A 24,836-nucleotide genomic window follows, 5' to 3' on the forward strand; every position below is an offset into this window, starting at 1 on the left:
ACGGCTCGTGGATGTGTCTCCTTTATTAGAACAAGGAACATTTATTTCACCACAGTATACGATGAGCAACACAAAGGCACTAAGATTTGGTTAACTGGAGACTGTCTTTAATATAAATGATTAGATATGTTATCCGTCACTCTTCCTCATCTGTCATAATTCTGTTATTGTAAGTGATGACTAAATATACACTACCTGTTTCAAAACACACCTCTTTCTGGAATGTACAACAGTGGCATCACCTTTCTTTGTGTCCTGTTCAGGCAGCACATTCTATAACAACAGTCAGAGCCTTTATGACCAAGACATGCAACCACATAAAGGTAACTCTCTTAAAAACTCCAACACTGCAGTGCACACACCTGCTGTTAATGTTGGACTTTAGACCCCATTTGGGAAAGTTCCAGAACTGGGGCTGTGCTCGCAGGGTTGCAAAACTATAGACTGTCTAACTGGTATCACTTAACTATTGCACTCACTAAAGCTGCTTCTCCACCCTCCTTTTTTTTCATGAGAGAGGTGACACTCCACGTCACAATTGCCAGTTTCCATAGCCGGTGAAAGGTACAGGCCAACCCATTAGCTGCTCTCTGTAAGATGAGATGTAAGATGTTTATTCCCTTTGTTTATTGATATTGAAAGACTTTATATCTATGCAGTAAACATGTCTATGAGGGTCAGATCCTCCATTTTATTTTTATTTGAACAACCTGATTCTGGAATGACGCACAGCTTGAAACCCCTCCTTCTTGGAGAGGTTTACTTTGTCTGTATATTTCCTTGTTCCCGCCCCTTCAGATCTAGAGTTTGAAGGGGGGTGTGGCCAAAATGTGGTAATGTGCAGGATCGGACAGTCCCCGTTCACTGCAGGACCACCCACTGTTAATAATAGAATTCAGACTAGTTTCATTTATCAGGAAGTGAAACTCAGACAGTCGTTGCGACTCAGAGGTGAAATGGCACAAAAAGGAGTTCAACTGGACCTGGACACGATTTCTTGTTCCGTCTGTTTGGATCTACTGAAGGATCCGGTGACTATTCCCTGTGGACACAGCTACTGCATGAACTGTATTCAAAGCTACTGGGACACAGAGGATGAGAAGCAAATCCACAGCTGCCCTCAGTGTAGGCAGAGCTTCACACCGAGGCCTGTCCTGGTGAAAAGCACCATGTTAGCAGATTTAGTGGAGGAGCTGAAGAAGACTGGACTCCAAGCTGCTCCTGCTGATCACTGCTATGCTGGACCTGAAGATGTGGCCTGTGATGTCTGCACTGGGAGGAAACTGAGAGCTGTTAAATCTTGTCTGGCCTGTATGATCTCTTATTGTGAGAATCACCTCCAATCTCACTTTGATGTAGCTCAACTCAAGAAACACAAGCTGGTGGAGCCGTCAGAGAAGCTCCAGGAGAACATCTGCTCTCGTCATGATGAGGTGAAGAAAATGTTCTGTCGTACTGATCAGCAGTGTATCTGTTATCTCTGCTCTGTGGACGAACATAAAGGCCACGACACAGTGTCAGCTGCAGCAGAGAGGACTGAGAGGCAGAGAGAGCTGGAGGGGAGTCGACACAACATCCAGCAGAGAATCCAGGACAGAGAGGAAGATGTGAAGCTGCTTCAACAGGAGGTGGAGGCCATCAATGGCTCTGCTGATAAAGCAGTGGAGCACAGTGAGAAGATCTTCACCCAGCTGATCCGTCTCATGGAGAAAAGACGCTCTGATGTGAAGCAGCAGGTCAGATCCCAGCAGGAAACTGAAGTGAGTCGAGTCAAAGAGCTTCAGGAGAAGCTGGAGCAGGAGATCACTGAGCTGAAGAGGAAAGACACTGAGCTGAAGAAGCTCTCGCACACAGAGGATCACAACCAGTTTCTACAGAATTACTCCTCACCTTGCCTCGGTGGATCTAAATACTTAAGTAACATCAACCGCTACTGTTTGAGATACTTTGAGGATGTGACAGCAGCTGTGTCAGAGGCCAGAGACAAACTACAGGACGTTCTGAGTGAGACATGGACAAACATCTCACTGACAGTGACTCAAGTGGATGCTTTATTGTCACAAGAGCCCAAGACCAGAGCTGGATTCCTAGAATATAAATGCAAAATCACACTGGATCCAAACACAGTAAACACTCGTCTGTTTTTATCTAAAGAGAACAGGGAAGTAACAGTAATGTATACAGCTCAGTCTTATTCTAGTCACCCAGACAGATGCACTAATCATTATCAGGTCCTGAGTAGAGAGAGTCTGACTGGACGTTGTTACTGGGAGGTGGAGAAAGGTACGGGAGGACTCTCAGTTGTAGTAGCTTACAAAGACAGTGACACTGTTGCTAAAAGATTTGGAGATAATGACAAGTCTTGGGCATTAGGTGTTTACAAACGTCGTTCTGAATTTAGACATAACAATCTGAAAACTCCCGTCTCAGCTCCTCTGTCCTCCAGAGTTGGAGTGTACCTGGATCACAGTGCAGGTATTCTGTCCTTCTACAGCGTCTCTGAAACCATGACTCTCCTCCACAGAGTCCAGACCAAATTCACTCAGCCTCTCTATGCTGGACTTTTTCTTGACGGTCCCCCTGAAAACAGTGCTGAACTGTGTGAGCTAAAGTAGGCAAAAGTTCCTGAACATAAACGTACGATCCTCAGTTATCTAACCTGAACTAAGTGTAAGAGTAGTTTGAACTTTGGTATTTTGTGTTTGCTTTGCCATAGTAATACTAATTAATCAGTTATTCTTAAGTTTCCAGAAAACAAGTTTGAAATTTAAGATAAAAAAATTCTTGCAGGGTAAGGATTTTCCCAGATATAATTTCCACAACTGAATACAATCTTTGTCCAACTTGATGCAGTTTAAATATTATTATTGTATATCATATTACATCAGATAATACTTGCAACTTGTATCTTCTATGTGGCTTCCTGTCAGCTTCCTGCAGACATTCAGTTTTCCCACCAGAGGTCACTCTTTACATATATTGAACTATCACACACACTCAGACATAAGCATAGTTTGTGGAAATGGAAATAGAAAGATTTGGGTGTAATGCGCATATGGGTTTAATTTTTATACATAAAGTGTTTAATAATGTCATGTGATCTAAATAATCTTAAATCATTTTTTAAGTCTTGTTGTGACTTTTTGCGCTTTTCATGGAAAAGATGAAAAATACACAGTAAACATCACTGCTGATCATTTACAATAGCCTTTTATTGTTGTTCTCATCAATTAATGTTATTTTGCTGCCTGTTTAGTTTCATGGTGTGTAGAATAACACAAATTGTCTGAAGGATTTACTTAATTAATACATTCATAACTTACCATTTAACCTGATATAAAGGAAGGTTGTTTATTTTCTGTCGTTTGACCCACAAGACGATTCTCCTGTTTTACCTGATATGTTTCAAACAATCCACCTGTTTTATGCATAATCAGAAACTTGTAATGTTTACATTTAATCATCTTTATTTTGCACTTTAAAATATGTACAGCAGAAGGTAGAGGCAACTTGGGTGTGTTGATTATCATAGATAGAGGTTTGAGATGTAGGCCTGACGCAGCTGCTAAGACCCCAAGGTCTTGTTATACAGTCAAGGTGATATAATGAAATGGCAACACTAAACAAAAACTTTGGCTTTTTTTATAGCTTTTGCACTGGACATCAATGCAAGTTGAGATAAATTTAATGATACAAATGCTGTCTGAAACACTCTTTATTTGAAGGTCTTCATTAATTAAAAAAATATTGTCTGAGCTAATCATATTATTATCCCTGTATCCCTCTCTTATTTACATAACAATATCACTGAATTACTACTAATGGTGAATTACTAGTTTATTAAAAGACAGGTTTACCAATCCCCACAGTGAAACTGTAACAACTTTAAAGTCAGCTAGATAACAGTGATGATAACTTGACTTCAAACTTTATATTTAACATTAACCAGGTTTCATGATGACTTTACCAAAACGAGCGACTGATACAGAATAGTGCCCCAACATTTAATTTAATGTGGCGTAATTCATGTAATAAACACAGCAGAAAAACATCAAAATCACAATGGAGGTTTGGTGTACCGACAAAAAACAGCATTTATCTATTTATTACGATGTATTTAGAGGATTATGTACAAGCAGAATTTACCTTAACACAGTCTGATGTTCAGACTCAGTCACATTTTAAGTGAAAACAAAATTACCGATATGAGAGTGAGGCTGGCTGCAGGAGGCGGAAGCACCGCAGATACTGTGAACTGTTCAACTCACCAGGTTAAACTCAGGTAAAAAGCCAACTAGTGCAAGCTCGCTGTCAGTAAAAGCTAATGTTAGCTTAATGCCACCTGTACTTGTTACTGGAGAGGGTGTAAAAATGGCCGGTGTAAGCCTTCAGTACTGGATTCAAGTCAATGTTAAAATCACTCCAACTCTCATACAGAAATACATTTAACTGTCCTGAGCAGGTCATTGTACAAATAAACTACATTAACACAGCAAAGTTTACTCACCTCAGGTTGTCAGACAGGCGCAGGAGGATCCGTCGGGTCAGCAACCATTTATCATTTACATTTTTTTGTAAGATTAGAATTTTTGGCGCGAACCGGAAGTTGTCACCACTGAGCCTTTACGGCAGCTCTTGGGTGACTGTTACCTAGCAGCCTTAGTTTACTGATTATTGACAACATTAACACATAATACTTATAGAATTATCGCTAATTGGCAAAGTGTATTGCTTTTGGCGCCAAACGTATTGTACTGATGGTTAAGAACATTTTCTTTGACTTTTTGCTCTTAATTACGTTTTTTGTTTTTTTTAACCCGCGCTAGAATGACCTCATAATTTCAGCCCCCCCCCCCCCCCTTCAGTCTCCACCACATTGGACTATCCCAATTTACTGCGCATGTGCAGAAATGATTAATCGAAAACTAGCAAAACAAACCGCTCAAAAACGAAGTAAAGAGGTGCAGAAAAACAGGCAGCTGGAGGAACATGGAAAGTTTGTGGCAAAATCACCGAAGATGACAAACGTTTTCACGTCCGGCCACTTATGACGACAACATTCCTGAACAGCAGTAAGAAGCAGGCGCTGATTGTGTTATCACTAGCGATGCTAACAGCGTCAGCCCAGCTAACGTTAGCAGGATAGCTCGACTGGAGATGCTAACACAAGTGCCGACGAACAACTAGTGAGTATTAAAACTGTCAGAATGGAGAATTATACTAAATGTTGATCTATATTCACACTCTTTGATTTAGTGAAAGTACTTATACCACACTATGTGAACATTATACACTGCAAGCTAAAGTTTTGGTGTTCAAAACACAATTTAAGTAAAAATGTGTAAATATTATCAGCAAATTGTACTTCTTATATGAAAAGTAAAAGTACCCATACCCATGTATATTACTGCTCCGATCATGTGTCATTTTCCTGCTGTAGATGTTTAAGGTTGAGCTCATTTTAACTACTTTAATCTACAGAAGAACATCATCTAAGTTTGTAGTGTGGCTGTACTGTGAAGAGCCATGTATCTGTAAAGAGTCAGAAAAACTACCTGTTTCCAGGGATATGAAATAGTTTACCTTCAGACAAATCTGAGTACAGAAGGATCAATAAGACACAATAAAAACAGACCTACCGAAAAAAAGGCCAACTTTAAGTTTGAAGAGGAGAACACGTTCTGTCAGTTTAAAGACTGTAAACAAAGATGAGATGGATGAATTACACAAATCAACCTTTTATTCTTAATCTTGTTTTTTTTCAGTTCCAGTGTCAGAAACTTAGAGCTGCATTTGTTTGTAAATGTGATCGTCTCTGTAGAAACATTCTGTAATGAATACACTGCTGAACGAGAACAGAGCGATGTAGATTTATTATTGTATCGTGTTTTATTACAGTTATAGGATTCTGTATGAAGACTGATGCCGTGGCCTCCTGTTCCTGTGATTCAGCAAAACACACACACACACACACACACACACACACACTGCTGTGGCATGCTGGTTGCCATGGTAATCAGACTGGTAGGCCGGCTGCTGCAGCTGTGACTCAGCTTGTTGCCGGGTGAATCAGTAAAATACACAAAGTGTGTATGTTTCATGTTTGTTGTTTATTATCTGCTGGCTAGAGTAGTGCCTTTGTATGCACTCATTCATTGATAAAGTGCATATAATATACGTATATGTGGCAAAAATGTTAATTTCCCCACTGTGGGTTTAATAAAGGAGTATATGATTAAAGAGCCAACCTAAAATCTCAACCCTGTTCCACTACAAGCAACCAGTTGAGCAACAAATACATGAAATTTAGTCCTTAAAACAGGTGATTTATATGATCATCAAAACATCATCTTGTAGAGATAAAATCACACATTATGTCATAATATTCCCAAAACCCATATTTGAGTTTTAATGTCCACCAAGTGAGTATTTAAATATTGGAACACAGTTAGAGGGATGTGAGAAGTGATTAATCAGACAATTTGGGAGAAAAGCAAATTTGCAAATTGTTCCTCAGAGACATTTATGTTGCTGCTCATTTGTTCTCCTGAGAAGTGATGGAAGAAGTTACCTGAAACATTTTATTAAAAAGTAGGTGAAACAACGTCTGTGTAACTAATCAACCACTGATTCTGGGACATGGAGAACCAGCCTAAGATGTCATGGGGCTAGTTTTTCATTTCATTAGCACGTCTGTGTCTTTTATTAGAGAACAAATCTAATTATGGTTAATCCTTATTTAAATGCGACAGAGAGAAAATCATCAGACAGTAGAGGTTTAGCAGCAGCTGACATAGAAGCAGATTAGCAGGTTGAATCTGCTTCAAACTGAAACCTTAGGTTTTAAAGAGTGTCGTGGTCTCTGTGGGTGTTAGAGGTAGAACCAACATGCACTACTCCAAAATCTCAAAAAGACACATCATGCAGTCCTGAGCCACAAACAAGCTGACCGGGTGACCTGCGTACTGACGAGCTCTGTTAGCACAAACACAGGAACAATTAGGGAAATGCAACACAGACTCCATCAAGGAACAACACCACAGTGTAGAAACACTCTGCTACAAGTAAAAGTCATGCATCAGGGTCAATAGAATTAAAAAGAAAAAAAAAAGGCTTAAAAAATAGTATATATTCAAATATAGATTTTTTGTTTCATCCCTGAATTCCACATTCACAGTTGTTATTTTATTTATTATGCTCTATATTTTTCTATAATTGAAAATTATGTTCATGTTGGTCTGATTGTTGTTCACCTGTGAAGTATTCGGATATTTTACTTAAGTAAAAGTAACAATACCACAGTGTAGAAATACTCTGAAGTCCTGCTTTGAGGTCATCACAATGAAAATAGTCTTTTAATCATCTTTAATAGTTTTGTTTTAATAACTAAAAACTGCACTCAGTGATTATATTAATGTTTTACGTTTGTTCTGTTGTTGTCTGTCAGGAGAGTGTCAGTGAAGTCATCTCTTCTTCGTCTTCTATTTGGGATCATCTCTCACTCCTCTGTGTGTAGCTCCGCCCCTCCGGCCCGTCGCGTCCTCATCACACAACAAACCTCCACAGATCCGCAGCTGCGTCAAGTCGGCGGCACTTAGCGAGGACCGGAAACACTGACGCAATCACAAATAAAAGCCACAAATAGGAAGTATTAAAAATCTGGGGGGAAAAAATAAAGTTCCTCAAAATAATTTTTTGTTGTATTATCAGTTTGTCAACCGTGCAATTGAGTGTTGGAAGGGGGCTTAAAATGCTACATGAAAACAGAACATTAGAATGATTTCAGTAAATAAGGGGTTAGATAAGTTAAATATACATTGATAACAGCATAAGGAGAAGGAAACAAACTCATAATCTAAATATGAAAGAAAACTGGCTGTTTGTCAATGTAAAATTCACAGAATAATAGTTCTTGTTCTTCTCTTTGTTTTTGATCAGAACAATTGAATGCGAATATAGAAGAAAAAATAAACTCATTTCAAAATTAAATTATTTGTATTTAGTCAGAACATCACATTACTTTGTGAAGTTGAAAAGTAACACAACAGATGTACAGTGAACTCATTAAATAGATTTGTGTTGCAGTTTGTTACATGGTATTCAGAGCTGTAACAGAGTTCCTTATTATTTTAAAATCTGTGTATGAAGTTTATATGAGCAGCTCTCTTTCAGAATGTGCAGCCTCATGTGGCTCTGCTCTTTATAGCCTGCTGTATTACTCTACTTCCATCTCCCAAACATGGGCAAGAGAAATAAACTCACCATAAATGAAGGCATTGCTTACAGTCGCTGTACCAAACTTTTATTTTGAAGTGTTTCCGGTCGGTACAGAAGCTGTTTAGTAGGTGAGATTTTTAACATGAACGTGTCTTTTTGTCCACTTTTAGCCGCCCGTCCTCTCGGAGAGGGTGTCGCGGCTCGGACATGAATGTTTCAAAACTGTGTTGTCGCTTCATAATGTCAGGTTAGTAAAGCGAAGTGTCGCCATTATTCCTTTTTTATTCATCGGTGAGTGTCATCTCTGAGGGCTAGCTGCTAGCTTTGCGGCTAGCTGGGAGGCAGAGAAAGACTTCCGGCTGTACTTCAACGTAAAACCCCAGCTACATCGATGCGTCATATTACAGCTTTCAACGCCAAACTCAATTTCAAAAACCCCTAATCTTACTGAATTGTTGCCGAACACGCCGTAAACACGCACGAGATATGTTCAGAAGGCATTTTATGCTTGTGTAATTGTTACTGGATGATTCCGCACGCGATGTTTAGCTGGTTGTTTAATAATAATTGACAAACGTTGATAAACTGTAACGTTAATATTCCCTCAATAGCTCTGCCTAGCTAACGTTTGCTACCGATGTTGGCACTCGTTTAATGTAGTGTTAAATTAAACCTTGAGTGACAGAAGCCGAATTCATTTATAGTCCGTGCTAATTGAGAAATGTGTAAAAGTTTGGCCAGTTATGCAAGTTACATGAACCTACAGGGAAAATAGTAAAAATTGGCTAGATAATTTATGAAATTCTGCGATAACGTTACTTCCTCAGCTTTTATTGCGTTAAATCGACGTTGTGTCACCACTTTGAAGACATTAGCTTACTTGTTATAACTACCTCCAGTTTGACAGTTTTAAATATACGTCAAATGTAGAACTTACTCTATCGTGAAATATACATTAAAGTGGCACTATGTGGTGTTGGAGATGAAATTCCACCTCAACATTTTAATATTTCCCATTATTAACTAGATGCTTTTTAAAATGTATATAGATATATAAGGGAATAAACAAGCTGTTTGCAGATAAAAATAAGGTCCCAGAACACTGTTTAAAGCTAGAAAGGTGGCAGGGTCCGCCAGATATAAAGTAAAACCGTATAAATTGTGTTTCAAATGTAGTTCTCAAAACTACATAGTGCACCTTGACGTTAATAACACTGTATTAATCAGCTTTATCGTGAACATCTGTGGACCGATCTAGTATAGCAACGCTGACGTCTTTTATTTTGAAGTGCGCTGTTTCGGTTTCCGGGCGGCTGTCTGCGCAGCTTGCCGCAGTTGTTTTGAAAACAGCGGCCGACAGCAGCGGAGCACTGCGGTGTTTCTGGGCAGCGGTGATTATCCGAGCAGCTCCACACCATCAGACCTCCGGACTTCTCTCGTTTCTCCACTTCTGCTGTTTTTTTTTCCTGTTTGCATCTTTTCATACGCGTCTCCAGGGATTTAATCAGATATATATTCACTAAATGACAGCCTCTCTCACCCGCTGGGAGGACAGCTGGTGCGGTGATAACGTCGGGGGGGTGATGCCCTTGACTTGGGGAGGAGGAGTTAGGAGGAGATGGGGGGCTCCGTCATCTAATGTACCGAAAGAAGTGACATTGTAACTGTGATCTTCATTGGCAGGGCTGTCAGGGATGCGGCGCGGGCTGTGCAAGTTCATTTCATCCCTGCCAGCCGCGGAGCAGCAGCGTCCTGCTGAGAGAAGCCATCGAGTGGAAATGTTGTGCATCTGCAGGGAGCCCCGGCCCGGGAGCTCCGCCGGTCAAGCTGAGGAGGCCTGAGCGGCCTCCACCTCCGGATTAGATGGTTGCAGAAGGCAAATGTGCATGAGAAGATAAACAGACTGGGAGGCTGCAGATAAGAGAAGCTGTGAGTCTACTGTCTCTGTGGTTGACATTGTTGCTTTTTCTGGGCCTCTTTGTGTGCCAGACTGTGTTTGTGGGAGTAGATGTTCCTATCAATAATACATGTAATGGGCAGCAGCCCCTGAACTGTCAATGTAGGCTCGGCGTATTCTTCTATCTGTTAAAGAAAGGTGGGTTTGACTGGAAATAATGGCCGACCACGAGGACGCAGAGTTGTCAGAGTCCCTTCAGAAGGAGGAAGGATTCTCCAGCGAGCAGGAGGAGCCGGGCACGGACTTTAAATCTAAGAGTTTGCCTATTTTGAATGAAGAAGGGCCTCAGGAGGAGACCCTGCTGGCCAGCTCTGTGCGGATGTCCATAACGGCGGAGGAGAGCGCAGAGTTCATCCAGCTGCCGGCCAAGACCGAGTCGTTCCAGGCAGAGTCCCCGACGAGGACGAACTACCTGCCCAAGCCGGGGAAGTCGGCGCTGAACAGGCCGAGCTCGTACATGGAGAACACGGAGATCCGTAGGAGTAAAAACATGGCGAGGAGGAAGCCCCCGGGGTTTTTCGCTTCCAGGCTAGCTCAGATTCGTCTGCCCAGCAGGAAGTACCTGAGCGTCCTCTTGCAGGACTCTCGCTGCTTCCTGTTCTGCATGTGCTACCTGACGTTCATCCAGTCGCTCATGGTGTCGGGCTACCTCAGCAGCGTCATCACCACCATAGAGAAGAGGTACAGCCTGAGGAGCTCTGAATCAGGCCTCCTCGTCAGCTGTTTCGACATAGGGAGCCTCCTAGTGGTCGTCTTCATCAGCTACTTCGGTGGGCGGGGCCAGAGGCCTCGCTGGCTAGCGGTGGGCGGCGTGTTCATCGCTGTTGGCGCCGCCCTCTTCTCCTTACCTCACTTCATCTCGCCGGCCTACCAGATCCAGGAGGTCAACTCGTCGTCCGGCAACGAGGGCCTGTGCATGAACAGCAACGCCAGCCGGGACCGTGTCGACATCACTTCCTGTCCCAGAGACCAGGAGGGCAACGAGCACAACCTGTACGTGGCGCTGTTCGTCATTGCTCAGATCCTGGTGGGGATGGGATCCACGCCCATCTACACGCTGGGACCCACCTACCTGGACGACAACGTCAAGAAGGAGAACGCCTCGCTGTATCTAGGTAAGAGTCGCCGCCAACCAGCCAGCTGATGTCACTGAATTGTCAGAACCATCCAGAGTGAATCAGTTCTGCAGTGATTAGTTTGAATGATACACAATTTTTATTGTTGTATTCATGTTTGTTGACGTTCACACTGAACACAATTCAGCACCTGAACGTCAAAAATACAACTACAATACAAAATACAACATTCAGGAGAGCAGGATTCAGTCACAGTTAGCTAAACATACCAGGATTACTCTGCGCAGTAAACAGGCCACAAAACATTTTTGGGAGCTTCACAGCAAAACAGTGTTGCAGCATTCTTCTAAACAACTGAAGTAGCTGGAGACTTATTTTAAAAATGGGAAAAGATTAATAAAATATCTCCTTGCAGCTCGTCTGGTGAAATTCAAGTCTCTGGAAACCAAAAAATCTCAAATTTAGACTTTATTTACACCCTCGATGTGCAGTCGGGCTGGTGCGCTCACTTCAGTCGGGGTACATGCTAACGCTATTAGCTTAGCAACTGGAGTGGAGATACGGTCTAAATAACATCTTTACAAATGATCCAGCGACTTGGATTACAACAGAATATTTCCTCCAGGTTGCAAGTCAAATACATTTTAATCTTTGCACCTCTTCCCGATCAATCACAATCCAGTAGACGACATAAAGGGACATTGCGCCATATTTCAAGTGAATAACATATTTTATAACCCATTAGCTTCCATCAGAAAACAACTGATGTTAGCGCTCTTGGCTAATGTAACTGTCTGATGGTGTTTCAAAATACGATAAGAGAGGTTCGATCAGTCGGGAAGTGGTGCAGTGAAAACATTTTGTCAGCTTCCAAACATCATCTTGTTATTCCAGCATTCAAGTTTCCCACCCTGAGAGGAAAATGGCCGCCTTGTGAACGCGGTCTATTGTTTGATTATCACATCTGGATGTGTGAAGCTTCACAGATCACTGGTTTTAAGCCCTGACTACTGTCATTTACATATTCAAATTAGGATGACAGCTTTATTTTATCCTGGTGTCTTTTTGCAGGTTAGTGTTCAACTGTTGTCTTCAGGGATCACGATCCGTGAATCTAGTCTGATTTATTTAAAACCCAGGTTTGTGGTGGAGTTTTCCTTTAAGAGTCAAGCTACAGGACATTTTTAAAGGAAAATATCAAACTATTAAATATTTGATTAGCGCAGCAACTTTAAGCAAATGGTAACAAATTATCAACAACAAATGACGCGAGAAATTAGTTTGATAACAGGAATTTCACAACATTTTATTCCATTTTTATTTCAGAATAAAAAATACATTAAAACTACATCCTTTGAATATTCAAGTGACTCACTTGTGGCCAAAAGTATGCGGACACTGATATATTTCCCCCATATGTGTTTGCTGAGCGTGTCATTCTGACATCACGAGCATTAATCTGCTCTTATAACAGCCTCCAGCCTTTGGGGGAAAGGATTTCCACCAGATGTTGAGCTGCCTGCAGGGATTTGCTCCCGTTCAGTCACAAGAGCATTAGTGAAGTCCGGCAGCGATGCTCTGTGCAGCCCGGTCCAGATCCTCCACACCAAACTGGGGAAAACCGATTCTTTGTGGAGCTGTCGTGCACACGGCCGGCTTTGCTTTGTCGTATGAGCCAAACACAAACCGTTACCTCAAAGTTTAAAGCGCGCCATTGTTAAAAACATCATTGTACGCGGGCCAAAGATACACTGGTCAGCCTCAGTCAGCAGACTGGACAATGTATGACTGCACATACATTCACCATTCAGCAGCTGTGTGCGTTTCAGCAGGTGGCGGTTTGAAGATGCAGCTGCAGCGAGCGTCCAACAGCACATTCGTCACATCGCAGTTTAAAGGAAACGTTCACCCAAAATGGAAAATTCAGTCATCATCTCCTCACCCCCCCTGCTGATGTGGAAAGCTGGGTGAAGTTGTAGAATTATACTTAACAACTGGAGCAGCTGGAGACTTGTTTTAAACCTAAAAAAAAACACCTCCCCCCTCCTAAAAAAACCCCATAAACCGTCTCCATACAGCTGGTCTGGCATAATCCACGTTTCAGAAGCCCAGAGATCCCAAACTGATTTGAAAAGACGTAATTTTCCCCCTTAATAAAGTGCAAATCTTTACTTTAGCTGCTAAGCTAAAAGTGTTAGCATGCAGCTCATCTGAAGTGGGTGCTCGAGCTCCAAGCATGACAAGAGAGGGAATAACATCTTTTTTAATCAATTTGAGACTTCTGGGCTTCCAAACACATTGATTACACTGTACAAACTGTATGGAGCCATTTAATAATTTATCTTTCTGTTGTTTTTCATGGTTTAAAACAAGTCCCCAGCGATGTATTTTCAAAGAAACATCAGCAGAACGGCTGTCATGCAGGAAGTGGAACGCTACACTGAAGCCACCGTCGTGGCCGACGTGTCAGAAACTTTCTCCAGATATTTCTGTAGCCTAACAAACCATGTGACCTTCGAACCGCTCCCTCTTCCTTTCCCTTTCACATGCTTCTCGCCCCAGTGGACTCAAACAAGGTAAAGCCTAATTAAACCAACAAATGAGAGCTGGGTTATGAAAGAGAGGAGGAGGGGGGAGGACGGAGCGAACGAGGGGAAAGTCTTATGTGCATTCCTGTCGTTGGGGAGATAAAGTCCCATAGTTGCTTGGTGCCGGTCCGAACTCTTTTCTTCTTTTAAAAACAAGAGAAGCAAGAAGAGAGAGTCTTTGATTAGTGGAGCTGCCGGTCGGTGGTACGATGTCACCTGTGAGGAGGCTGGAGGGTGAAACGTGATCGGACGTCCTCGAGGTTGTAGCATGAAACATAAAGAAAAATGACAGTGTGGGAAACGTTGAATAAATCTATCGCTTTTGGCTTCAATTTAGTAAAATAGATGAGACTATTGGTCCTAATTTCAATGTAAAAAAGAAAATAATTCCCATATACTGCACGGCCAAAAGTATGTGGACACCTAAACAAACCCACACGACCTGGAAAGCATCGTACATGATGAAATTTAGAGCTGGAGAGTCGACAGAGATTTACTCGCCAAATGAAATAAATCGTAGGTGTTTAGTTTGGATCCATATGAGGATATTAGGAATTTAAATATTGATATCCGATCATTCAAATTAAGATTTTTCTGTGGGACATAAATATTATTTCTGAAAGCCTGACCCTTAGCGAGAGTTGTCCCGGTGATTTGCCAAATTGCTGTTGAATGTTTGATCATCAGTGGAGCCGGCAGTCGGTGGTACCGGGTCACCTGCAGGACTCCGGAAAATATGGACGACTGTCAAAAATGATTTCAGAGACTTTTTTTAATCGTTAGAAGTTTGGAAGAAGCTTAAACAGTCATGAGAAAATTTGGCAACACGATGGTTGTGGTGTTCTTCCTCTTGACTGCATGTCTGATTGTGCAACAGTTAAAGGAGCCCAGATGATGATGATGCTTCATGTTTACCAGTCAGGACAGATTTAACTGAATTGCATCATGGGAGAGTTTGAATTTATCTTCATGATCTGTCGGTTGTAACTTTATCTGCTCTACCAGCCTCTTTGGCTCAGAACCCAAAGTTGTCTGGCGAGACGCACTTGACCAGTAAACTCTGGTGTTCAGTTGCTTTTGTTGCTGCTGAATGAAGACGTTTGTTTCCCGGCATTAACAGTTTACAGTCAGCAACGGCAGCACAGAGCCGATCCGAGCAGCTCAGAGCAGAGTGTCCCCGTCAGCAGGAGTAAAATGCTGCTTGGCTGCAGAAACATGCTGCTGTGGTCGGCTGGTTTAATGGCAGCTGACAGCTCCTCCGCTCTCTGGAATGAGGACAACGTCCACTTAAAACCATCAAACATCAAACGTGGACCAGCAAATAAGACTGGGCAGTAATCTAGATTATATCTTTACTGGAATATGAGACTATTTATGGTCTTGGATACATTTGTGTTGTCATTTCCTGGTTAAAGGCTGCACTGCAGTAAAGTGATGTCATTTTCTGAACTCACCAGCCTGTTCTACTTCTTCTGATCATTGATAATTGATCAGAAATTTTCTTCTTCCTTTTCTTCTTCTTCATCTTTCTGTTCTTCCTCTTCCTCTTCTTCTTCTTTATCTTCTTCTTCTTCTTCTCTGGCTTCTTTGAGGACCTTTGGATCCAGAAAAATGTTCTCAATATCTTTAACGTTGAAAGATTTTGTGAATTTGTCAGTATTATTATCATCTTATTATCAATAATTTTCTTGTGAGAAAGACTGAATTTACTTTCTTTCTTCATTTTCTGCTTCTTCTTCTTTTCTTCTTCTAACCTGCTGAAGCTGAAACATAAACTGCCACATATGAAGCGTTAGTTTGCAGATTTGACCTCCTCAGACTTTACTTCCTGAGTTTGGATCTATGGTGCGTCTGATATTGCCGTGAAGCGAGCACAAAGGGCTGACTGTACACAGATAGGCCTCTTATGCTACTTAGCCTACTTAGGTTATTATGTTAGTGGCAGAACATGAGAGCGTGCAGACGGACGACGTCTTGAGCAAATCTGCAGCTGTACTGTGGATGTCTGATCTCTGCTGTCTGCGTTCTGCCCACTGCCTTATCTCTGCAGACACTTTTATAACACGGATTGATCAAGCACTTACAAAAGCAGAGGTGGAGGAATTTCCTGGCTCAGGCCCGAGCCGAGCTAAATGCAAACCTAAATCAATCTGCAGCGTTTGTCTGGTAATCCCTCATCAGATCAGCGGTGTCCTCTGGTTTATCTCAGCCGCTAATGGAGATAAAAGGCCAACTGAGAAGGAGATTAAAACTTTCTAGTGAATCTAAAGTCAGATGGCCGTGCCCGCCGGGAGCAGGCCCGGGAGCAGGCCCGGCCCGGGAGCGACACAATGCACCATATTCTGTTTGGGTCCTGCCCCGTCCTCAAATATTAGGAACAAAGGATGTCACAGCGGGACAAAGATGGTGCTTATTCCTGATATTCACACACAAGACATGAGCTTTGTAGCCACTTCTGATGATGCTATCAGTGGTGGTGCAACTGGTCCAACACGTGGCCAGAAGAATGCGGACAGATGACCATCCCACACATACTTGATAGTTGTTCTGGTTTCAGTCCAGCTGCAGCGTTTTGCTCCTATTCAGCCAACAGAACATCAGTGAGATCCAGCAGAGCTTCAGTCAATGTGAGTGAGGCTGAGCTCACTGCAGCTGGCACATGTTAGATATATTATGAATTATATTATTAGATAATAAAAGTTTATACTGAAAGCTGTTGTCCACAACTGAAAGATATTCAGTTTTCTCTCACAGAAGAGCAAAGAAACCATAATTTAATCCATTTAAGAATCTGGAATCAGAGATTTTTGACTTTTTTAAATTGACTGGAACCAAAAACTCTACACTGTTTTTGCTATAGTCTTATATTTTCCAACATATTAATGACAGTATCAGGGTCAGAAATCCAGTATTGGTCAGGCTCTACTGCAAAAACCCAGCAACTTAAGTGTAAGAAATTATTTTTGCACCCTCAGGATGTTTCGGCTTCACTGTTGTGGAGCTGTCGATATTTAAGTCAATGGTTTGTAATCAGTCAATATTGGCTCGTTCTTTTCTGCTCGCTGGGTTTTGAAGAAGCATTTTTAACACCGATGGATCAAATGAGGAATATTTCATAGTCCACCTTTTATTTGATGGACGCGGATGATTTCTTTTATGTTCAGGTCAGTTTCATTCGCCATCACGTGTCAGTTCGTCTTTGTGTTTTTAACATCCTGGACTACCTGTTTGTGTCATCGCTCTCTGCAGTCAGGAGAAATTTTGACAAGTGGATAAAAAAAAAAAACATGATGACTTTATGGCTCTGATGTGCTAAAGCTAAAAGGTTTTAAAAGGTCTGTGAAGAAGATGTCTGGCAGACCAGTACTGAAGTTTAAGAAGGATAAAATGGACCAAACATGATCTTGACTGTCTGTATTTACTCAACACTGCTGATAAAAAGTAAAGACATCGACATGGTCCTGATTCTGGACTAGTTTTTGGATTTACTCCACTGTTTTGTGCCTGTAAGGGCGTAACACACTTTCTGTCTGCTCGAGAACAAACACTCTGGTCCATTTTGGCCCTGCTTAGCGTTAGCCTACATATGAGATCATGCCCAAAGGCGCAACAGACATCCATTAGAATAATTCAGCACAATATTGCTTTGTAACCCCAATAAGAGACGCTCTGTTTGGCTCCACACTGCTGCCACTTGAATTTTGAATGTGCCAGCTCAGACACGCAATATGGTGCTCACTGAGCCCAACAGCGCCGGTTCGTGTTTGGCATGCTTTGTCATGTAGCAGCACTGCGTAAGTGACCTCAGACGTGTGGTTTTCGTGAGTTTGTACACCATGTTCTGTACAACAGAACTGGCAGAGCTGTCTCTATAGTGCTGTAAGGTAACAGTATCGAGGCTGGTATTGTTTGACTGATTTAACAGGATTTAAGTGCAAAGTCAACTCAGACGAGTCTTACTCATAGAAACATCGTTGTGAATGAGCTTTTCTGTCACGTTCAGTCACTCTGCCTCGATGCCGGACAGGAAATTGTGCAAGGTGTTTACTAAAGAAGAATTCTGATTTCCTCTTTTCACAATGTTTCTCAAAGTAGTGGGTTTTGTTTTGCAGCTGTTGTCTCACTTTGGAGGTGTTCAAGTCCAGTTGGAAGGTTTTTCAGAGTAGCCTGATGATTATCAGACGACAGCAGGCAGTTTTCTTGAAAACAGAACCGATTCCTCCTGGGTAATATTTTCAATGAAACATTGGCAACAACTTTTTGTTTCTCTCTTTTCAATCATTGTAGTTCAGTGTCAGTTTGTGTATTTCTGAATTTCTGGAAGGAAATTCCTAAATGTCAGTTTCCAGTGAGCTAAAATGCTGTTTTTGAGTGTATGAAAGGATAAAACGAGAGAGAATGTGGAAACAAAATTCATGTCGGATAGATTTCCATCAACAGTTGTGGTTGTTTTACGATGAGGACATCGACTGCCATGATCACAGTATTTGTGTCTTTTGGTATGTTGTGAGTTTAATTTAACGTTGGCATGAAAAATGTCCGTTAAAGTGTTGTTAATTCTCTAAGTGGACTTACAATTTACAACTTTATGATTGCTGTTGCTATATTTCACTAACATGATGTACGCATTCTCAATCCTGCCAACAAAAGCGTTGATTGGTTGGTTGTTTTGTCGACTGGGGAAGCCACAGACAAAGACCACCAAACCAACAGTTTCTGAATTGCTAAAAGAAGTTAAGATCCGGATGGAAACTTGGGAGTTCTGAAACCAGGTCATCACCAGAGTGGTTAAACCCTCAAATCTAAAGGGGTCATGTGGCGCGTGTGCAAACTGTGCATCATTATAACAATGTTAAAATAGAGTCTTCCTGGAAAAACAGTAGACTGGCGACACTGACATTAAAGGAGATTTACACTGAAACATTTTTCTCTCCTGAAGAGCTTCAGATGTTCTTCATATCCTCACGTCCACTCTCCCAGTCCTCACAACAACCTCAAACATGTCCTGAGATTTGGTTTATCCAGAAAACTGTTTGTTTGTGTGTACACAAATATTGATCGAGCCGCGGTCAGCAATGGGTAGAACGCGAGTCAGAGGGTCTTTACACCACTCAGCTTTTATCACACCGGCAGGTAAAAGCCCTCCACGCTGAACTGAGTGGTGTAAAGACGCTTTGGGTGGATGAAGTGAAATGCGTCCCGTGGAGCTGAACGGTTAAAGCGAAGGCACTCACTCAGACAGTTAGTGGTTAAATACCTGCCAGGGTCACTAATAGCGTAATGTATGCACTCACGCCAGCTACCATTTACCAAATGGTGTAATTTCTGTTCAAATAAAAACCCACCAGGTCATAAATCCTTTTGGATCTGGCATATATAAGTGAATGCAGCAGGTCGGTGTTTTATTAAAAGCAAGGTGTCATGTCAGGTTTGGTTTCCTGTCGCTGGGTTGCAGATGCAGAAAGACAACAGAGGTTTTTGTTATTTATTCCAGGCTGCTGATTTCTCATCTCTGTACTTCGATTCCTGCAGAGACCGACTGAACCACAAAACTCAGATTGAAATGTTCACAAATCAGTAGGCGAGCAACAGATCTTGTCTTTCGTTCTCTCAGCCAAATATATTGTAAGAAAATAAGCCGTAAATGTTTCCAAGTTCTTGTCTTTTTTTTCAACATTGTTTTATTCAAACCCTTCTTTGCAGCCGGTCATTACTAAAGTCAAAACATTCAGGACGCCTGTTCACAGATCCGATGTCGGCGCTGGCGGCCCGTTGGGAAGTTGTAGTGAGACAGTGCTGTGTCAGCAGGTTGTCATGACAACGCTGTCGTCCCATAACATTTCATTGTGTCTGCCCTCTTTCATCTCACCACGGACCGGGCCTGGCCCGGCCTCAGCTGTGTCTGTCTGTCTGTTTGTCTGCCTCCAACGCAGCGTCTCATGGCTCCTCTCCAGCATTCAGCTCTGACAGAATGCAGCTGCAGTTTTGTTCCGTTTAAATTGATGCTTGTCACAAGTAAAAGCTGTCCGTCAACCAGCAAAGACGGAGTGAAACCTAAAATCAAACCTGGCAACTCAAATCCTGATTTATATGTTTGGTTTAGGTTAAATCGATTGAAAGCTCACAAGCTGTTCTGGTTATTGATTGAGGTTCAGGTCTTCCTCCGGCTCTCAAAACACTTTAAAAAAAACTCGGTAATTTCAAAATTACATTATACATTGATTGCAGCAGTGACTCTCACACAGCGTCTCCTCTTATTTACAGCTGCTATCACTCTTTTTAATGGCTGTGTTGTTGTTGTGAGTCGCTGGTCCAGCAGGTCCTTTTCTCACTAACCGGGTGTCGACTGTTGTAAGACTGTATTTTCAATATCCCTGTCCACCATAAACAACAGCCTCAGAGCTACAAACCTACAGGCTGAAAATTAAGTGAAGTTATCCTAACACCGACCTGGTTGCTAGCGGTACAAACCTAAACAAGATAGCATCTCTTACTATTTCTTTTGCTGGGATTGAGTAATTTAAATGGGCAATGTGTATGTTATGACCTTAGGTCAAAAACAAGACTGCAGCTCATGCTTGCGTGGCCCATGTTTGTGGCCTTTTTCTAATATCATAATAAACTCACAAAATGTCAAGAAAGGAAATATTTTGACACCTAAAATTAAATCTAAGTCTAGTTTAATCACCTTGTTGTCTCATCGTAAAACACAGTTCATTCAAACTCGCCATAAACGAAATTTAAGAGGAGAAAACTCATTTTTCTTTCCACAATCATCTTCGGTTTGGTTGAAATAAATCCTTTATTTACAGAATACTATGTGAAAATGTTCAGGCTCAGGTCCGCTGTAAATCGCCTCCATCCTGTATCCGTGGTCAGCTTCAGTCTGGAGTCCAGCCGTGTTAAGTCTGGTTGAACTGAGACTTCCACCTGTCAAACAATATTGAGATCCAGGCAGGCTGCTGCCAGCTAATAGTGCCACTTAGCTCCATGGCTAACTGAGCTACCTGATAATGGCAGCTAGTCATTAAAGCTATCAAAAGCAACAGCAAAGAGAACATAGTGAGCAGCAGTTAGCAGTTATAGATGTTGTTTTGGAGCTGTTGTTGAATTCTGTCCATTTCCGACACATGTACTTTAAAGAAATACAAACAACACCAGACCTTTCTTCATATAATCAGAGCTGTAGAGCTGCAGATCAGCACAGATGTGACTTCTGTCAGTGAGGCGGAAACACCTGAGAGGCCTCGCTGTACTCTCAGGTCCCTCACCTTGGCAGCACCAAGCACCTGCTGAGAGTATAATGAGCCATTAGAGCATTATTACAATATATTCAGCAGTTACCAATCCATTATTATAATAGAAAGTTGCCTCTCAGTTGTGTGCACAGATAAGAAGAACAACATATGATGGTTAATTAGCTACCTGCTGAGTGCAAGAGCTGCTGTTGGCGGCAGTAAAACATGACTCACAGCACCATCCAGAATGTGTTTTAAACCAGATCTGACCAGATCAGACTGCTCGGCTGCATCTACCTGTTGTATAACATGCAGCGTACTGTATTAAAAGGCACATAGTGTAACTTCAGCCCACTGGATGACATTCTGCAGGGATCACTTTACATGTATGTCGTTAGAATTGGCCACTTTCTGTCAGTTTGACACGGTGTCAAAGATCTCAGGAAGAATCAACACACAGCCTCCACTTGAGAAATTGGTTGGCTGATTTATAGTTTGTCTGAAGGTTGGATGATGATGGCGCTAATGTCAAAAAACTAAAAAAGTGACAGGTGTGGCCGCAGGATTATTTTCCCCGTTGGTTTGTCCCATTCTTGTGAAGGCGATATCTCAGGAACGTCGTGACGGAATGTCTTCAGATTTGGTACAAATGTTCACTTGCATTCAAAGAAGAACTGATTAGAATTAGAAAGGTCAGAGGTCAAGGTCACTGTGACATTCACATTTGGTTTTGACCCTCAAGGAATAAAGTTTGGGGCCCCCTGGTCTATACAGTCTGAACACACCTCAGACTCTTTGGGTTTGGCCAACTTTAGATAGCAGATAGTGTCAGATATTGCGATATTCACAGTATCAATCAGGACCAGCCGTTTTGTCTTCTTCTGGCTTTTATTATGAAAAAAGTGCACGCAGAACTGCAGTATTTAGGAGGTTGTTATGGATTAATTGGCCTGATATTTGTGGTTTGCACGCTGTTTTTTTAACATACACATGGAGAGCTTACTTTCTAAAAATGCCAGCTTGTTAATTTAGCAGTATTTTGAGTTTAAAGCAGGAGAAAATGGCGAGCCGAGCGATCTGAATGATGCTACATGTCGTTGTTGCTATAAGCCATCACCCAACACAGTTGGCTCGGCCAGAGTCAGCGAGCTAACGAGCGACAATTTCATCAGCTATGTTGATAATCGTGACATACATGTTTTGATTTCCAGCTCACGGTTATCAAACTAACCGCAGCCTTCTGTCTGATCAGAAGTGTCACACATCATTAGAGCTGCGACAATTATTTTCATTTTCCGATCAATCTTTTTGTAATGTTGCCACACAGTTTATATCAACTTCTCACTGTTGGTATCATGATGAGTAAACTGAAGTTAATTCTACTGTCACAGTTACCGACTTTGACTTACAACCGTTGAAGACACAGATGAATAGCTCTCTGTTTTTTGCCCCACATATTTTTCATTTCTGGATCAAATACTGTCCATGTAAGTTTCCAGGAAATGAAGCCTCACGCTGGAGGATCGGACCGTGTCAGGCCTCCGGCTGTGGTGGATTTACTGGATATAGATGTGGAGGAATCAGAGTCACGGCCTGCGTTCAGTAAACGGGTTAAAATGCTCACTGACGAGGCTGAAAATCAGTTTGCTTTGATACCAGAAGAAGATTTCCCTCCATCAGCACAAAGACCGCCGTCTCGACATCAACATCTCCCGCCTCCTTCACGCATCTTTCTTTTTCTTTGTACTTCACTCAACCTCGTTCTTTTGTTTCTGTCAGTATTTTAATTTCACCTGCTTTATGCACATTTTAATTGGTCTTGGACTTTCCCAACGCTGTTACAGACCTTCAGTCCACCAGAAATGCCAAACTATGAATAATCAAAGATACCTAAACACATACTCACCAAACCCTCCCAGTTATTCTGGGAAACTCCTGTGTTTCATCGCCTTCATTCAGTTTCCTTCTCCTCCAGATTCTCCTGTATTTCTTTTGATTTATGACAAACGTTCACACTTTTTCCTCTTTTAGTCATCACATGTCTCTGACTCTGTCTGCAGTAAAGGGGTGGACAGGAAAATGGAGAGTAGAAAGAATATTTAAACATTTTTCAGACTGCCTGGAGAGAAGAAGTCTTTACAATGGGCTGTGAAATCTGCCATGTCTATTCTTCTGTTAATCACCCGTCAATTCCCATCGAGAGGCTGACGAACAGGGCAGCGGCGTGCATGGACTCTGTAAAGGGCAACAAATGAATGAATACAAAGTGATAAAGTTAACTCTATGAGGGAAAGTGTTTGTGCTCCTCCTCCATCTCTCCATCTTTCTCTCCAGCTCCTCCCATGTCAGTGTTTCCTGCTCATCTGCACAGCGGCAGCTCAACTGATGGTCGGCGTCATGTTGCGTAACACGGCGGTCCGCCAGCCGCGGGTTTTCCCTCCTCTCCTGCTAGATAAGGGATTATCCTCGGTGCTGACGGGTCCCCTTGGAAAGCCCGAGTCCTCAATCCCATTGCTTTATCATCCCAGGCTCTGGCTTTCCCAGTCAGATGATGTAATAGTCGAGTGGAGAGACGTGATGGAGGCTCAGAAAATATGTTTCTGTGAAGATGCTCTGCAGATGACTAACTGCAGCGCTCACACTGAGGCAGTTTTCATCTGTTAGGGCAATGAAATGAAATATAAACAAAGTTAAGGCAGAACAAACAATTTAATATTGACAGAATCTCATTATGACCATGGCTTGTTTTTTTTCTTTTGTAACTTTTATTTATTCATGGATGGATCATGAACAGTAGAAGCTACAGTCTGATCTGTCGGCCACCGAGCAGCTCCAGTGCAGCAGTTCTGGTTCAGGGCCTTTGCTCAGGGGCACCTCAGTGGTGGTAATGAGGGAGAGAGTAGAGCTGCCTTTCACGTTTTCCACCTAGATTTATCCTACCGGTCCGGGGATTTGAATTCATGTTACATTTGCATCATAAGCCCTAGACAATATCTTATAACCATCCATCCATCCATCCAATTTCGTCCGCTTATCCGGGGCCGGGTCGCGGGGGCAGCTGCCTGAGCAGGGACACCCAGACTTCCCTCTCCCTGGACACTTCCTCCAGCTCTTCCTGGAGGATCCCAAGGTGTTCCCAGGCCAGCTGAGTGACATAGTCACACCAGCGTGTCCTGGGTCTTCCTCAGGGTCTCCTCCCGGAGGGACATGCCAGGAACACCTCCCGAGGGAGGCGTCCCGAGGGCATCCGAAACAGATGCCCGAGCCACCTCAGCTGGCTCCTCTCGATGTGGAGGAGCAGCGGCTCTACTCCGAGCTCCTCCCGGGTGACAGAGCTCTTCACCCTGTCTCTAAGGGAGCGTCCTGCCACCCTGCGGAGGAAACTCATTTCGGCTGCTTGTATCCGGGATCTTATTCTTTTGATCATGACCCAAAGTTCATGGCCATAGGTGAGGGTAGGAAAGTAGATTGACCAGTAAATCGAGAGCTTCGCCTTTCGACTCAGCTCTCTCTTCACCACGACAGACCGATACAACGACCGCATTACTGCGGCCGCTGCACCAATCACATTATATCTTATAACTATATTGGATAATTGATAAATTGACGGGTTAAAACTTGTCATCATTATCTGGTTTTAGCTTCCTAAATGTATCGATTCTCTGTTCTATTTCAGTTTGAATTGAATATCTTCCGGACAAGTGTAGTTTGAAGATGTGATGATGGGAATTTCTCTTTTTTAGTGAATGATTAATTGTTT

General features: G+C 42.3%; 2 protein-coding genes and 1 long non-coding RNA gene across 3 annotated transcripts; all 3 read left to right on the top strand.

Moving 5' to 3' along the window:
* The first annotated feature begins 896 nt into the window (after positions 1-896).
* On the top strand, positions 897-3,206 carry LOC115573105 (tripartite motif-containing protein 16-like). Its single transcript, XM_030403728.1, has one exon. The coding sequence runs from the start codon at positions 957-959 to the stop codon at positions 2,613-2,615; it is 1,659 nt and encodes a 552-aa protein (XP_030259588.1). The 5' UTR covers positions 897-956; the 3' UTR covers positions 2,616-3,206.
* Positions 3,207-4,605: 1,399 nt separating this feature from the next.
* On the top strand, positions 4,606-7,691 carry LOC115573106 (uncharacterized). Its single transcript, XR_003982222.1, has 2 exons — positions 4,606-5,186; positions 7,448-7,691. It is a non-coding gene; the product is annotated as an uncharacterized LOC115573106 (long non-coding RNA).
* Positions 7,692-8,351: 660 nt separating this feature from the next.
* LOC115572821 (solute carrier organic anion transporter family member 5A1-like) lies at positions 8,352-11,318 on the top strand. Its single transcript, XM_030403286.1, has 2 exons — positions 8,352-8,464; positions 9,901-11,318. Exon 2 carries the CDS (start codon positions 10,332-10,334, stop codon positions 11,316-11,318), a length of 987 nt encoding a protein of 328 aa, XP_030259146.1. The 5' UTR covers positions 8,352-8,464; positions 9,901-10,331.
* Positions 11,319-24,836: the final 13,518 nt, after the last annotated feature.

Source organism: Sparus aurata, chromosome 21 (genome assembly GCF_900880675.1).
Source record: "Sparus aurata chromosome 21, fSpaAur1.1, whole genome shotgun sequence".
Taxonomy (NCBI): Eukaryota; Metazoa; Chordata; class Actinopteri; order Spariformes; family Sparidae; genus Sparus; species Sparus aurata.

Excerpts from the sequence above, each read along its gene's own strand:
- LOC115573105 (XM_030403728.1), top strand. The coding sequence starts at position 957 with ATGGCACAAAAAGGAGTTCAACTGGACCTGGACACGATTTCTTGTTCC.
- LOC115572821 (XM_030403286.1), top strand. The coding sequence starts at position 10,332 with ATGGCCGACCACGAGGACGCAGAGTTGTCAGAGTCCCTTCAGAAGGAG.